The 16,808-nt window shown below is 41.2% G+C and overlaps 1 protein-coding gene across 1 annotated transcript in view; it reads right to left on the bottom strand.

The window, feature by feature from the left end:
- The window catches only part of LOC141925211 (unconventional myosin-X-like), a 97,508-nt gene that overhangs the window by 17,972 nt on the left and 62,728 nt on the right, over window positions 1-16,808 (bottom strand). Inside the window, exons 23-31 of the mRNA XM_074828949.1 lie at window positions 14,713-15,018; window positions 10,529-10,568; window positions 8,244-9,035; window positions 5,978-6,101; window positions 5,228-5,471; window positions 4,318-4,413; window positions 2,565-2,658; window positions 1,886-1,941; window positions 31-173 (exon numbers count right to left, since the gene is read on the bottom strand). Coding sequence (XP_074685050.1) covers window positions 31-173; window positions 1,886-1,941; window positions 2,565-2,658; window positions 4,318-4,413; window positions 5,228-5,471; window positions 5,978-6,101; window positions 8,244-9,035; window positions 10,529-10,568; window positions 14,713-15,018 — 1,895 coding nt within the window. The remainder of the gene's footprint in view (window positions 1-30; window positions 174-1,885; window positions 1,942-2,564; window positions 2,659-4,317; window positions 4,414-5,227; window positions 5,472-5,977; window positions 6,102-8,243; window positions 9,036-10,528; window positions 10,569-14,712; window positions 15,019-16,808) is intronic.

Raw genomic sequence — 16,808 nt, 5'->3', positions numbered from 1 at the left:
CGTGTCATAATTGCATGCATTTCCTTTTACCTCTCACAAGGAATTCCTGGCCATCAACCTTAGATTCGCCTTTCGGTTTCTGCAGCAGGGAGATCCAGTGATGCATCTCCTCAGGGGTGTCACTGTTGCAGTGAATCACTCGATTTGCTGTGATGATCACGAAAGAATTTGGTCTGCCAGAAAACAAAAGCATTAAAATTAGTCATAACTATACAAATATCTCAACACACAGCACACCCAAAGCCATGTCCTCTACCTTCCCATAATCAATGCAGGAAGATTCTCTGAATATAAACTACAGAGAAGTGTAGAAACACTTAAGAGCCTCTCCTGTGCAGTTGGTCTGCACACTGATGAATGCAGAGACCAGATAAATGGAATTAATCATCTTTCAAAAGCTATTTCCAAAGACTAGAAAATATTAATTAGCTAATGACCAGCTGTAAAATGTCCTGGGTTCATAAGCAAAGGACTTTGTTCCACCCTCTGACTGGACTGAGCTAGTGTTAGTACCACTGGGCTGATCTCGTACAGCCATTCTCCTCATACTTATTAAAACCAGTGATGCAGTAGCAAACGTAGATCCCAGCAGGGTCAACTAAAATAGGTTTGAGATTGGTTTTGAAAAGGATGAGCTGATCCTGCCAAAACAGAGGAAAAACTGTTATGTTGCTCCTAGATAACTTTGTCCTTCTCTTGCAACAGACAAATATGTCCTACCAAAAGAATATTCACAATTCTGCACAGAACTGATGATTTACAGGAAAATGGAGAAATAAAAATACGACCAGTTTCAAGAGGATAGACTCAGAAAGCTTTGAAAGCAAACATGGATTTCTATGAGAAAACAGAGAAACTGAAATGTAGAATGCAAGTATGAAGCAAAAGGTAAAAGGTGCAAATCAAGCAACTGTCTGGCCATTGTGTAAACAGAAGATAGAAGATAAAAATAATAAGAAAATAAAAATAAGCTGCATAAAAACTTTGGTTGAAAAATAAGCATTCTCCTCGGAATTTGTTTAATGTTGATTCAAACATTGATACCCCAGAAGACTGTACCTCAGCAGATGCATGAACAAATTTTGACTGTTCAGCTTATTATTTGTGCCTCGTTTTTTACTGGTACACAGATTAACTATGAGGAGCCCAGGCTGAGAACTGGCTAAAACATTTTGATCAATGAAATCTTAGTTCACTACTGAGATATGCATTTTCTAAACTAGTAACTCTGAAGTCCTGGCAACCTGTGTGAGAAAAAAAAACAGACCACAGAGATAAATAACTTAATAGCTAACATTTTACTTCAGCACTGTAGTAAGAATCTTTGCCCTGGCTGAACCTGTTAACACTGTGGGAAATAATTAAATGTGAAAATAAAGTGATATGAAATGTCCCATAATATCTTCTCTGAAACTATCCAATCTGTGAACTAAAGGTCTGTGCTCTGTTGCATTGCAAATATTTCAAGAAGAGTACAGATTTCTAAAATCATCCATTATTCTTCCACAATGCTGTTTCTTTCCCCTCAATTTACAAGATTAACTCAAAATTACTCTGTTGAAAAACTGGCAGTGCTGCTTTTGCTGGACATTTTTGTTCAGTGTTAATAAAAGGTAAGACTATAATTTCTTGACATTGAGATTGTGCCATTTCCACTTTAAGAGGGAAAGGAGAAACTTTCACTTCAAAGAAAATACATGTGTGAACTTCATGCCTGTGGAGCGACATAGCTTGAAACAAGCTAAAGACTTCAGTTTTGTTTATTTCTTTGGAGATACATCTTGTGAGTTTAAACAAATGCAAACCCCAGAGAAAACCTGGACCTACCCACAAAAATATATTAGAGAGTTTCTGATCTAAGAGATGGTCAGGTTGCTGTACCTACCTATCAGGATTGTCTGAGGCACACACAGAGTCAATAAGCCCAACATCCAGGGTTCCCTGTACAGTGAGAAAGACACAGATAACAGGAATTACTTGCATCTTAAATTAGACATTCTCCTTCATGAATAGGATTGAAACTGAAAACATTCTTCTGAATTCCAATAGCTTGAGTAGAAATGAATGTATGAGAAAGGCACGAGTGAGTCATCTTTGCTCCCTAAACAGCATGAGAAATGTGCAAGGGCTCCACAGGACTGGAGGAAAAAGAGCTACAGATTTCCAGAGAGCATTATGAAGGTCTGAAATAACCTTTGCTAGTATCTCAGTACTGGCAAAACACATAAATACATTGTTCTTCCCAAATGTGTATCTTCTGTCTGGAATAATTGTGACCCAGACTAGTCCCATAATCCCATTCAAAGACATTTTATCTGCATGAGGCAGTCCCCCTCAAACCAAAGAGAGCTACTGGTGATCAAGCTGAGTCACCCACCACCACCACCATGTTCCCCACTGCTTACCCTCTTTTCTATGAGCTTTGCTGTTTCTTTATAATAACTGTCCAACTTTTGAATACTGCTCATGAACTACAACACTGCATGTGCTGGAAAAACATGCACAAAATAGTTAAACCCAGAGGGCTCTAAGCAAGCCCACAGACTGGTTGCACAGTAACTCACCACAGCATTCTTTGGATTGGCCTGTTCATCTTGCATTTCCCTCAGCTGCTGTGCTGTAGCGCTGTGTACTCGGCTCAGGACATTAAACCAACCGCTGGCAATCGAAGCAGACTCAAAGTTAAGATTTGGGCAGTGAAAACTATCTCTACAACATGATCAAGGAACCTGGAAAGCTGCCAGTGGGAAAATTTCTTCATTCACAATTTCCTGAGGACTATGCTACAAAATATCTCTTGGGCTTATCATACCAAATTCTAATGTCTCCCTTCCTCATTATTTATCCATGAAAATTCTGTGCACGTTCTCCAACCCACTGACAGCTGCTCCTGCAAAATCCAGTTTTCTACTTGCTATTCAAGGAACTGTAAGCAGGCCGTGGCCTTACCAGGGAGCATGTCAACAGACTGAAAAGAACATACAGCAGTTGTAAAGACATGGTCAGCTGGGAATCTTCTTGGACTAGAGTCCCAGAGATACCTGGGAGCCTTCTTAACTAGTCTCTCTCTGATCTGCTCATAAGCTTGAAAGTTGTATGTCTGTCAATTAATCAGGGGGTTTTTCACAAGTTAATTTAGAATTAAGTGATTTGTCTGTGAAAGGGCTTCTCATTACAGACATATCCGGAGGCTAATCTCTGTTGCAGAACAAGCAGATTCTTATCTGCAGCTTCCAGCGAGATCAGCAAACATCTAGACTTCGTGGAGGATTCTCAAATTGGATCCTCTATGACATCTGCTAATCTGCCCTTTGCTACTGAAAGTGCTGGTGCTTTCTTCTCCCTCAGAACAGAGACTGAAGTGGCATTGACAGAGGCCACATTTGCTTTACACTTGTCCTAGAAATTCTGCAATGTTATCTTAGGGCATGCCTATTCCAGTTGTGGAAGTTCTGGGTTAAGAAGTTATTGTTTCTTCAGCTACTGTCCCTTGAATTCGTCTGTTTCTTGGTCAGGTGGCTGTTCTTTAGTCTATTTCTGTTAATTCGTGTCCAAACACTTTCCCCTTTCCTCTCCCTACACCCAAATGAAATAATAACAGACCCTAAATAACTCCACAGAATCAGATTAAAGTAGATCAGAGAAACAGTTACACTGGCTGGGCTGAGAGAACAGAAGCCTTGGTAAGAGTCAGAAAATTGGGAAGACACGAGCAGCTAGGGACAGTAACCTCTTAGCTTGGCTTTACATAGCCAGAACAGGTTGTCCAACCTGCCCTTAAACAACTGATTCCCACTGCCTGGCCAGGACGCCAAGAAGGAAGGACATGAGTCATTTGTTTGCTTTGCACTGGGAAGATTTTATCAGATGACACTACAGACTCCGATAAGCTGCAGCCTTTTCTCTGTCTCCTGGATAAAACCCAGCTGCTCTCGCAATCATTTACAGACAACATGAATAGACTTTTTGTTTGATTCAAGATTCCATTTAATAAATAAATCAGCTATTAGATGTTCCAGTTTATATTAAGGTTTTTTGTGTCTCCTGAAGTAACCCTTGAATTCGGCATGCTCACAGCCACAAAAGAAGGTGGCAGTCCTGTGACTGACTGATAGGCTGAAGCACCATCTCAGTAGCTGCAACAGGGAGTCCCCAGAGTAGGTGTGGTACCTCTCAGTGAGGACAAAACAACACTCTGGAATGAATCCCCTCTTTTCTCCAGCAGAAGTGAAGTGATTATGTTTCCCAGACTCTCCCATGAGTAGCTGGGTCAGACCTGCACTGAATGAACAAACCTAACAAAACTCCCTCTTATACCTGGCATCTTCTGGTGACTCTGCGACAATGTGATAAACTCTGTCTTCTGTCACAATGTCCAAGGCATTCTCCTTTTCATGAATGTCCACAATCTCCCTGGAACACAGCAAATCACAAGAGCCAAAACTGAAAACCTTTCACCTTTTTCACATCTTACCATCACCATACAGAAGAGAAATCACTGGTTCAGATGGCTTGTAACTCTGACAGAAATACAAAATTCCTCTAATACACATTAAGACTTTTAGGGTCCCCTTACAAAGATGAATACAGTTAATCTACCAGAAAAGCAAAGTTTAAGGCATTAAATGGATTTTCTTCCAAGACACCAGCAGACTATATGGAAGAAGAGATAACAGGGAGGTTGATATAGAGGGCTGTTTACAAAGTGGGGTGTGCCACTCTTTTTGGCACTTTGCAGGTCCACATAATGCTAACAGGTGACTAGTCTCTCTTACAGCAGGAGCTGAGGAATTGGCTATGGCAGCAAAAAGAGCGTTCAGGACTCAGGAAAAGGCATAGTACATGCTGCCAAATTCAAATCCTGCTGTGAGCTTCATACCACCTCTGTGAAATGCCTGGAGAAGCCAGGAAACAGATGGAGTCAGGGTAGGGGAGAATGCATGGGGTATGTACTTAATTAGCCCCTCCTGGTCTGGCTCCATCCATGGCTTGGAAAGAGCTTCTGCCAGATTATGAAATGCAAGACTGGAAAAAGAACTATCAAGTTCTTACCAGACTCCCTCCAGAGTAAAACTAGAAGCTCTAATTGTCTTTTCCTTCCCTCATGTTTCTGATTCTCCTAGCCCTATGGGGGATACACAGGCCAATGAACTGGCAGCACTGGACACTTCATTATTGATTGAGAGACTGAATACTAGACATCAAAAGGATTTATTTCTTCACTCACTTTGCCCTTCTGATATCAATTGTCCCCTTCAGCTTTTCCTCACTATCATTCTCAAAGTACATCAGCTTGGATTCTCGAAGCACAAACCAACGGCGTTTCCAGTTGCGGCGTGAAAGCGTTGACATGCCTCCACCTTTTTTATAGAGCCAGCCTGACTTCAGTGCCTCTTGCTTGGTGCGGAACCACATGAAGGCCTCGTTCTTCAGAACACACCAGCGCCGCCTCCATGGGTTCATAAGACCTCCTGCAAAGCAAGGGAGCAAGATTTCATCAGACATGCAACAAGGGCCACGTTTCCATTCTGATCCTGCTTCATGGGCATGCAGTTGCCACTTCAGTTCCTACATGAAACAAAGGAGCCGAAGACGAGAAACAAGGTTATGTTTAAGTCTGGACAGAGAAAAACCAGAAGAAACTAGTGAAACAAACACAAAATATAGAAATATATGCACTACTCAAATATTTTCGTACTGTCTTCACTTTTGTAGTTCAGAATGAGTCATTTAAGCCCATACCAGCTGGGTACAATTAGGTCTTGGAGGCAAAGATATCCAGTCTAATTCCCTGACATCCACCTCCCAGGTCTTGCTTTTACTTGCTTGTTTTAAATAAAAGAAGAAGGAGGGAAAAAACAAAAAGAGAGTAAACAGAGAACTAAGAGCAGATGAAGATGATGATTTTGGAGAAACAGAAGAGGAAAGAGGGTTTCCTGGATTCCATTCTTCCATGATTTTGGCTAAAGCTGCTTACCTTTCATGTAGAGATAGCTGTGAAAATAGGGTGGTCCCGAGCCATTGAATATAGTGACTCGTCCATTACAAAACTCTTCATCTGTATCAATGTAAACATCCACTTCCTCTTCACTGTCCAGAAACTAAAAGGAAAAGAAGAAATACAGGCTACTTGGGTTCTAATGGCCACAGGAGGACTGGAGCAAATTAACAAGGCTAGAGAAGTCACATGATCAGAAGGTGCAAAACTACACATACTCCCTTTACCAAAAAAAAGCAATACAGTGAAACTAGAGGTTTGACAGCTTATCCATTAATGCCTAAAGCAAGAGTCTCCAGAGCATGGAATTTTCATACCAGAAAGGAGAATGACATTTGGCAGTGGACATGGCTAGAAAACTCCTGTTACCTGCAGTAACAAACCTCCCTGCTTCAAGGCAGAGCCCACAGTCCAAAATCTAATTTAATGGGATTAAGAGAAAATCTTTCATTTTGGAGAAGCTTTCTGATTTTTCCGGCAGACTGATCTAACCCCAGCAAGGAAATGCCTTGCTTTGGGTTGATTAGGAAAAAAAGCATGTTCCAGGATAAATGAACCCTAAAAACAAAGAGTTAAATTACTGAAATAGTAGTACTGTATTTACTCATCCCCATTCTCCAACTAGATAATGGCCCTCAGCCATAGGAAAGTACTTCACACACGAAATCCCAAATTACCCTATCATTTCCTTTACCTCAAATACAACTTCCTTTGATCAGCTTTATTAATTTAATACTAATGAAGGCAGCTCCTCAGACCTTTTCCTTCCTCAAATGAATGTTCTTTTCATTTTCTTCTTCTGTCCTCTCCCTGTGACCCCTCTGAACTCCTCTTTTATTTCATTCCTGGTCTACTCATTTATTCTTCCTCTCTTGCCATTAAGTTTCAAAAAGCAGGTACTCGTGGATCAGCAGCTACTGATGGGATCTTGACCCAGCTGCAATTATCTCTTCCTGTGGCTCATGCCATGACATAGTATCAGCTGGATTTTTCATGAGTCTTAGTCACTGAGGAGCCAAATAAAACCCTCCACTTCTATTTACATTTTAAGAAGAATGGTAAAAACCGGCCTAAGCTGTGACAGACTGATTCATGACTTGAAGATTACCTGACAGTGATCTGTGAGTACCTGCCCACCGAGAAGATAACTTTACTGAAGCAGATCACATCATAAAAAACTCTGATGGCTGACATTAGGGAAATGCAAACAGGAAAAGTCATGCAACTTTTTAAGAAGGGTCACAATCTGCCATTTGAAAAGAACAGCAAAGTAGTAAACTGAATTCCTTAAAAAAAAAAAAATTCCTTTTCTAAAAGGTATTTTGTAGTTCAAGTCACTATTCTCAGGGACATCATTTATCTGAAGTATTTTTATGGCTGTCATTGGCTTCACACCTGAACTCCTCACAATCTCATGTGGGCTTATCTGACATCCTGTTCTGTGAAGGGATTTATTGTCGCATTATCAAGCAGCTAGCCTGAGGGCACTAAGGAGTCCAGAGCCTACTGTGGGATCTAAACTGAGATGCTTCAAAGGCGAGACTAATAGCCCAGCTTTACTACCCTGTCATTGTCCCTGCAGTAGGAATGAAAAGGTTCAGTGGTCTTGGTAGTGTGCACTGGGACGCAGCCCGGATGAGCACAGTAATTTTTTCTAGCCTTAAAATAGCTTAATTCATACATAGCGGCTGAAAAGAAACCCTTGACTGTGAACAGTAACAGGACTAGAAAAGAGAATCTTTAGTGATGGAAATAAATCAAACCCCAGCCTTTCCCTTTCTGTTTTGTGAGTGTCCACTGGAAGCTCAGGCTACTTCTGTGAAACCTCTCTAAGGCAGAACATATATCTACAAGATACTAGTTCCCTGCTTTCAGTCTTCCTAAAGGGTGTTACCTTAGTATGTGGTGATGAAAACAATCTAAAATAGCCTAGGTACATACGTGCTCGCTTGTGTACCAGTAGACACTGGACAAGCTCTCTGGCCTTCAGCCTATCTATGAACGTCCCTTTTTTTCAAGATTATTATGGATGTAACGTTACTATATATTAGTAATTTCATGCATAATATATATTAAATAATATATATGATATATTAGTATTTCATGTAATATTTATAACATGAAATGTTACTATATATTAGTAACAATACAGAGAGCAAGCAGGCATACAGTAACAAGAGAAGGATGTTACAAATATCACCGAAGTCACACTAATGACTGGAAAGGTGAAGGGCAGGATTCTTACCGAGTCCAGGCTGCCACGGTTGGAGTCCAGGCTGGTACCATGGGAGTGTCTCAGACCTTCCTCACCATTCAGAGGCTCAGCTGAGGCACTACCTGCATCTCCACAGCCATCAAACTCCTCATGGTCATAGTCAGATTCCACATCTGGGGGGGAAGTGTAAATCGGCTCTCCCACCTCTCCACTGTTACTCCTCTGCTTCTCAGAGACAGTGCTGTACATGCTTTCTGCTGGGTCAGATAGGGCACTCTGCTCCTTGGGGCTAGTGGTTCTTTCCACTGGTTGTCCTGGAGCAGGGACAACCTCTCTCACTTCCCTTTGGAGAAGTGAAAGGCTTGTGTCCACAACTTCCTCTGAGTAGTTATCATTGTTTCTTGTGCCATGCTGATTCAAGACCACCAGACTGGAAGTTGGCCGTCCTTCATCATCAGCATGGAAACCCTCATCCACCTCTTCTTCAGCCAGTGGTGCCACCAGGCTGCAGTCAATGTTGAGTGTCCCCTCACTAGAAAGTGAGCGCTCTAAATTCTGCACACTTTCATCCAGATTGCCAAAATCCAGCAGCTCCAAGAACTCCTGGGCAACTCTAGATGCCTCCTTTTCCAGCCTCTGGATCTCTTCTTCCCGTTGCCGATTGATTTCATTCCTGGTGTTTTCACAGATGATAGACATGTGATCCTCCTTCTGTTGCTGCAACTTCTCAATCTCCTTCTCCAGTCTTAAGATCTCCTCCATCTGACGTCTCTCTTCTTCTTGCAGGGGAATATCTACCTCCTCAGTCTTTACTGCTTCCACCTTAAAGAATTTATAATAGTGTTAAAGCAGTTTCTTCAGACTATATGTGTTCCTTGCCTAGATCTCTCATTCTTCCTATCTCCTGTGCTTGCCTTGTACTTCCTGTCTGCAAAAAGATGACTCGAAGCATCTTGCAACCATCCAAAAGCTAAGTGTAGAACTACTGAATCTGCGGGTACCTCCTTTTTTCCTGCAGCCTACCTCCTTTCTGTTTCATACAAAGAAGCTCACTGGAATCAGTGAATTTTTAGAAGAGCCTCTCTGCTGCTCATATTACAGCTTTTTGTACACAACAACTCGGAAAAAACATTCTGAAAGTCCGTCCTCTCTTTTTGAACTATCTCACACACATACACACATATAGGGGAAAGCAACTATATACAAATACATATATGCATAGCCTGCTTAAGAGCTGAAGATTTCCCAGAAATTCATTAAAAGATTTGGGGATTTCATTGCTTCCTGAGTTGGGAGTCTGACCATCAGAATCTAGGTCTGGAAAGGATATATGCAATGAAGCAGGACTGTATCCACTCCAACCTCACCCCACCAAAACTCCACCCGGAATTTCTTGGCATTCTTTAGCATCACTGGATGGATGACGGCTGGCTGCTGAAGACTCTGTCTTCCTCTATTCTCCACACTGAAGTTAACAGGAAATTTCTAGCAAGTACACAATAATTAGAAGACAGAAGATACTGATAACTTTCACTGATGTTTAGCTATAAGATAAAGCCGCTCTCCCCTCCACAGAGAATGTTGAAAACATACACACACAAGAAAAAGCAAAAATAAATTCCAAAAGGATTTCATGTACTTCCTGATAGGAGTATGACAATGCAGCCAATGAACTGGCCCATTTAAGCCACAATCCTTGTTTCCTTTACAGTTACCCTGTTGCTTGTTCTCTACTTGATTCTTGTGGACAAATGCATTTCTATACTCTAATGTGTCATCTCTCCTGAACAGAGATGGCCTGAAACTGGGGAACAAGTGTTCTGGGAAAAGAAATAGGAAGATACACAGCTGTTTACACACACCTCAGGGTAGGTGGTCTGTTCTTTGATATATCAAGTACCAATAATTAGATCAGTTACAAGGGGGTTACTTTAGCCATGACAGCAGCCTGCTGCACTTTTATTTTGGCTGTTACAGGCAACAGTCCAGCAAAACAGACTGTTACAGTGTAGCGTATCACAAGGTCATGTAATAAACTCAAGCAGCGGAGATAAAAAAGGATGCCCCATGTTCAAGACAGAAATTTTCAAATAGGGACTATGCAAGCTGGTACATGTGCCTTGGAAAAAACCCTACCTTGTTAACTCTATGCACCTCTGCCAAAGCCAAACACCTGCAGGTTTTGAGTGAACAAAGCCCATTTTTTAAATAATGTTGCCACAATAGCAATATTAACTCCAGGCAAAGCACAGGCAATGAAGGACCCTTCACAGATACTCAAGAGAAAACATGTGAAAAGAGTAACTTAAACTTACCTGAGCCACCTGGAGTAGCACATTCAGTTGCTCCTTTTCTCTGTTAAAAAACAAGACATGATAGTCAGAGATAGATCCGGTTCTCCCACATGAGGGTTTCAGAATTACATGGACACATCATCCCTCCATGGATAAGGTTAAAATAAGGTACCTGTTGTAAGACTGATTTAAAAGCTTTTGTAATTTAGTAAAAATCCAATTCTCTGTGGTTGGCATGACCTTTGTGGATACAACAGATTTTCCCCATGCACTTAACTTTCAGATCAATCAGGAAACTGGATTAGTTGGAACACACTAAGGAGGACAGTGGAAACAGTGACAGAAAGAGATCAGTTTAGACCCATGATAAATGTAAACAGGATCTTCTGAAGTACTATACACCCATGGATGTTAAATGAAATTGTACATACATAATTTACAGATATCAGGAAACTGTATTTGGTTTTTTTTTAAACAGAACAGAATTATTGCAATACAAGCATTAAATTTATGTTTTGTTTTGCTTTTACTGTATTAAAGCCCCCAAAAAGTTATGAAATTTTTGTACTTTGTTAGATGACTAAGCTGAGAACTTTTGATTCTGAAGACCTGGGTGCTCCAGATTGCATAACTTCTCAGTGGCATGCAAAACCTAGTTTACTAGTAAAGGCTGTAAGAGTCAGAGTTTGTTAGTAAACATGAGTAGAGGAAAAAAATTATCCCATGGTGCTGCATCTCCACCCAGATCAAAAAGGCTGTACTCCAAGGGAAAGCTGTCACTGTGGCCAGTTTCTCCATATCAAGCACGCTACAAGCAATTCAAAGAGTAGACAGACAAATGTCAGGGTCCCACATAGGGAGCAGCAATAGGATGTGGCTGGATGGAAGAGTCTGCCTGTAGCAACCAATGTGCAGCTCAATTCAGACTGGCAGTGGTAGCTTTCAAATCTATAATTCAAGCAGAACAGGAGGGCAACAATATTTATTTCCCAGGCCCTGCAGCTTTTCCCGGCCAAATTCTAAATTGCAGCTGCAAGTCACAAAGTCCTTAAAGCTCTCACTCTTCCGCACTCTCTCTCAAAAAAAAAAAAAAAAAAGAAAAAAATCAGGGAAATGTTTATAAATGAAAGCTGACATAAGTGAGATCCAGATGGTTCCAAGTCTACTGAAAGCTCTCTAACAGTAGTCATGAGTTAAACAACTGCCTTAAAGAGAAGAAGCTCTGTTCAAGAAGCAGGGCCATTTTAAAACAAATCACAAATACCACCTACAATCTACACACTAATTCCTGTAACTGTTCCTCACATTTTTTAGACCTCTGATATTTTCCATCCATCTCCAACTGATCCACACTCTTCCTGAAATGTGATACCCAAAACTAGGGACAGTACTCCAACTGAAGCCTTACCAGTGCCAAGCGGAACAGAAGAATCAACCTCCACATCTTATAGAAACAATCCTGTTTATAGACAGCATTTGCTTTCTCCTCTCACACAGCATGACACTGGTGACTAATGCTCAACTTAGCCTCCAGACCTTCTTCCTGCTGTTGAAGCAGGCATCCCTCCTTCTCTCTCTGTGCATTTGATTATTCCTAACTGTAGATCTGCATATGTCTGTATTGAAAGTTATCCTATGTTTTTCAGACCATTTCTTTAATTTGCCAGAATTATTTGAATTGTAATCCTGTCTAGCTATATACTTACAGTCCCTCACCAGATGGTTTTATCTGCAAATTTAGTAAGAATATTCGTATCTCCTTATCCAACTCACTGTGCACTAGTACCATATCCAGCACAGACCATGGAAGAATCCCATTCAAGGTTCCCTCCTATTTAACAAGAAACTACTACTGTTTACTCATTAAAGTGCAGTAATACAATGCAGTCAAAAACACAAATCCTACTCTTGCTTCATGTACTTTTTTCCGAACTACATTCCCTATAGTGTCTTACGAGTATTGTCGTAACATGTCAAAGCCCTTACTTACCCTCTGCCTACCCAAAGCCAAGTTACCTACCCTCTGTGGCTTTTCCCTATCCATATGAGGCATGTCATAAGCTAACACAGAAGGAAACAGGTCATTTTAATGCTCTTTGTTTTTCAGAAATCCACGTTGGTTCTTAACTCCTTTATCAAGCATTTACAACTGTTTGATTATTTGTTCCAGTTATCCTCCTGAAACTGAGGTTAGGCTGACTGGTCCATAATTCCCTCATTCTTCCCTTCCCATTTTAAAAAGGGGTCATTATGTCTGAAATTTTCCAGTTTTATAGAAACTCCATTGCTATCCACAAAGGAGGAGAAAGAATAGCTACTGATTCAAACTGCTTCAGCCAGTTCTTGAAGTACCCAAACATTAATTTCCCCAAGTCCAAATTACTTCTCTGTAATCTGATTTATCTGAGCATTCTCTAACCTTTTATTTCCCTGGTAGGTTCTGAATTCTTGCACATCTGTGCTAACTGTATTTAGTGTCCAACAGTTAAGCCTTTTGGGGAAGACAAATAAAAATAGGATCAAATACCTCAGCCTTCTCAACATTGTAATTTTTTCTTCCTGTTGAACAATAGACCAAATTGCTCCATGTCTCCCTTTTACTAACAGTTTATGCACAATAACTGCATGTCAACTTTTAGTTTGTTACAGCTCAGGTTGCATCTTGGTCCTTCTAATTTTGTCTCTGCATGTGTGTTGGGTTTTTTTCACTTGTTGTCAGTAGATTAGCTGATTTGCAATTTCTGTGGACTTCCACCTCATTTCTGAGGTCAAATGGAAGTTCAGGAATTAGCCAAGTTGGTCTGCTACTGCCTTTTTGGCTACTCACTCTGAATGAAGCCATTTGACATCAAGTAGAACATGAAAGCAAAATGAGTAGTTCACCCGACTCCCAGAAACACTGACGCTTCTTTACAATGATGCTGGGTTCAACATACCTTTCATGGGCTGGGAACTAAAGGGCAGGGGCAGAAACACGCTAGAACGAATAAGCTAAATAGGTCCTTTTATCTAAAGCTAGGTAGGGACAAGCTCTACTTGGTACAATGGGGACTTTAGACCTGACAGAGTGTCTGTAGCATTTGATATCTGCAAATCTGTTAGTGACATTCTGAACTTGCACAGCTTCGTGTTGCTGATGAGGCTGTTGTTGAAAATTGACACGTTGATAAAATGGAGCCTTTAGTGTTGTTCAACAAATTCCTTGACCAAACTGTTCATCACTGGTGTCACTGACTCCATGTCTTGTCCCAGCAGATACATCACCCTACTGTCCCCAGTGAAACTGCAGGCCATCTCTTTTCCTTGTGACATGCTTCTAACTTTAGAATTTTGTGATGCTTGTCACACATTTTGGTCTGCCAAGATCCAACTTCAGGACAAGTATGTAACAAAAGCCTATAAGAAACATAGCCAACTATTTATCAAAAACTTAAAATGTCACAGGATTATTTGTTCAAATTTATATAATAATCTCACAGTCGAAGTTCTGTGCTTCTTAAAATAAAAGATTATCAAGAGAGACACACAGTTTGAATAGGATGTAAGTAACCATGGAGTGAACAGTAAATGATGCATGAGGTGCAGGATTCTCAATAGGGGTTCTGTCACTGCTCAAGATTGCCTCTTTTTGTCACACTAGCTTTTCCTTTCCCCTCCTGATCTCTTAACACATCCATATCCCTGATGAGAGATACACAGCAGCAGGAACAGAGAGAGCATGTGTATTCTCATGAGTGTAAGAACTGCAGGAGCAGCACAGGTGTGCTGCCCATCTTGCTCTCTGACCCAGCTTACTGAACACACCAAGACCCATGATACTGTCACCTTCTCACACTGCTAATCCCTCCAGATATTGGAAGACTGCATAAAACTTCCTTTACCACTGCAAAGGCAATGAGAAAACTATGCATTTCTGCCAAGTTACTGAAAACTGCCTCCTTTCATGTACATTCCAAAGCAGAAAAACACTAAATAGAGGCAAAAATGCACCAGGAATTAGCTTTCCTAAAGGAAGCAGGACACTCCTTTTCCACGCTGTTTTTCTATTCTAAGCTGCCCACAGCCCACCCCAACTCTGCCTCCCGGCACTGGGACACTGTCTCATGCAACTGCTGTGTTACCATCACACCAGTGCCTCAGACCCACTTTTACACCTCAGCAGCTTTAGTGCCAGGGAACTATGAGTGCAAGATACCATCTTGTACCTTTCCTTCACCTCTTCCTCTTCCTGTTTCCTCCTACGCTCCTCCTCTTCTTGCCATTGTCTTTCCTCTTCCTCTCTTCTGATCTGTTCTTCCTCTTCTTGCTTCCTTCTCTCCTCCGCTTCCTGCTTCCGCCTGAGTTCCTGCTGCAGCAGGTGCTGGTAGAGGCTGCGAGCCAGGCGGCCACGCCAGTGCTTCTGCAGGGTGACTGCAGAGGCCTTCAGTCGCAGCAGGCTCTTCTTCCAGAAGTATGCTCGGTAGTTCTTTTGGATTATAACAACACTGGCTAGCACCTTTTGATACTTCTTCCTAAAAACAGAACCAGACACTTAATGCACCATGAAGTAATACATGCTTTGCATTTCTCATGCCCTGGTACATTGACCAACCTTACTACATCCACAGAAAAATTAATTTGGAAAAATATTGCTCAGCAATGACACAATTTCTGTTCCTCTACTGCCACTACCCATAAATCATATTCTCCTCACTTTTCTCACTCCTATATCTACCACTGGTCTGTTTCTGTCGGCACCTACTTTCACGAAGATCCTCAGAGGATAAAGGACAGATATTTGGCACGTGGAAAGAGAAGGTCCACTGGCCCAAAGTCTCCCTGCATTGCACATACACACATTCACTGTGCAATTAGCGTAATCACTCTGTGGGGATTTATTATAATAGAAACATACAAATGGCCTTACTATATGAGAACAAAGTCCCATATTGCCCCATCTTTTAAGTGCCCAAAAGCAGATTACTCCAGGAAAAGCAAAAACAGGACAAAAAAAGATCTGGTCACATTGATCTCATATTGTTTGGGGGAAAACACAGCGATACCACAATATTGATTGCTGAATGTAACGTTGTAACAGGCTCCCATAAACATATACTTATATTGCACAACATTTTGCTTAAACAATGATATCAAAATCAACTTTGCAGCACTTTGAAACCAAAAAATATGGTAGGGCCCCAAAAGAAGAAAATCGTCATTCAGTATTTCTGTAGTCTAGTGACATTCTAGAAAAGTCAGTTCTTGCCTCTGCATTACAGACTATTTTTATCAAGGACCTGAAAAAAAAGTCACTGGTAGAAGTTCGTACATGATACACAACCTGGGCAAGTAACAAAAGAGTTATTATTACACCGTAATCTGGATCAGTTTGTAAACTAGATTGAAGCAAACATTAAACAATCCAAAAGAGCCAAACATAAGGTCTTGTATTGAAGAATCAAAGGCCAAACACACCTATGTGGGACTATGTTAGGAAGCAGCAAAGTCACAGAAGGATTTTGGGGACACAGGGATCATTAGGTGGAGGCAAACTCCCATCACAATGCTATAGAAAAATATACTACTGGGACTCTTATACCTTCAAGGAGAAATACTGCACAGAGGGGGACTGCACTGCTGCTTTTATCCCGTGTTCAGTGTTAGCACCTCCATTTCAGCAACAGTGTCGGACCCTCAAGTGGTTTCTGAGGAAGCAGGATTGGAAACAGAAATTCTGGCTTATAGAAAGAGAGCACTTGTTCTATGACCTTAAGAAAGACAAAGCTAAGGAAAGGCTTGATCCCACTCAAAGTACTCACATTTCTGAGTGGCATTTCTACTTATTCACCAGGGGACATAACAAGATTTAATTGACCTGAAGCTGAAGTCTATTCAGGCTGGAAATAAGTGGAGATTTTTTTAAAGTTACTGAATATATTTAGACACCTTAATACCTTGCTGTAGGGAAATGATCATTGGTACTATTCAAATCAAAACCTTCTTCACTCCAAACCAGAATTTGCAGAGGGAAATTCTATGTGGCTGTTACACAGGATCTTGGGCCAGCAGGCTACAGTAATCCTGTGAGGTCTTACACTCCTAGAAAGCGTGCTGGAAATAGCACAGTATTCTCACATATCCTTCCCACAGACCTTCTGCAACCCCCTGAGGAAAAGACACACCTCAAAATCCCCTTCCTGGCAATCAAATCCCCTTCAAATGGCAACAGGGACCCATGCTGACAGCTTGCCACCTCCCTGCACATCAGATACGTCAGTCTAGTCAAGAAAATCAGGGGAGGGATGCTAATAGCAGTAGTGTG

This window comes from Strix aluco, chromosome 6, assembly GCF_031877795.1.
Source record: "Strix aluco isolate bStrAlu1 chromosome 6, bStrAlu1.hap1, whole genome shotgun sequence".
NCBI classification, from domain to species: Eukaryota; Metazoa; Chordata; class Aves; order Strigiformes; family Strigidae; genus Strix; species Strix aluco.
Note: the sequence above shows the minus strand (reverse complement) of the source record. Positions and strands in the feature narration are given on the sequence as shown.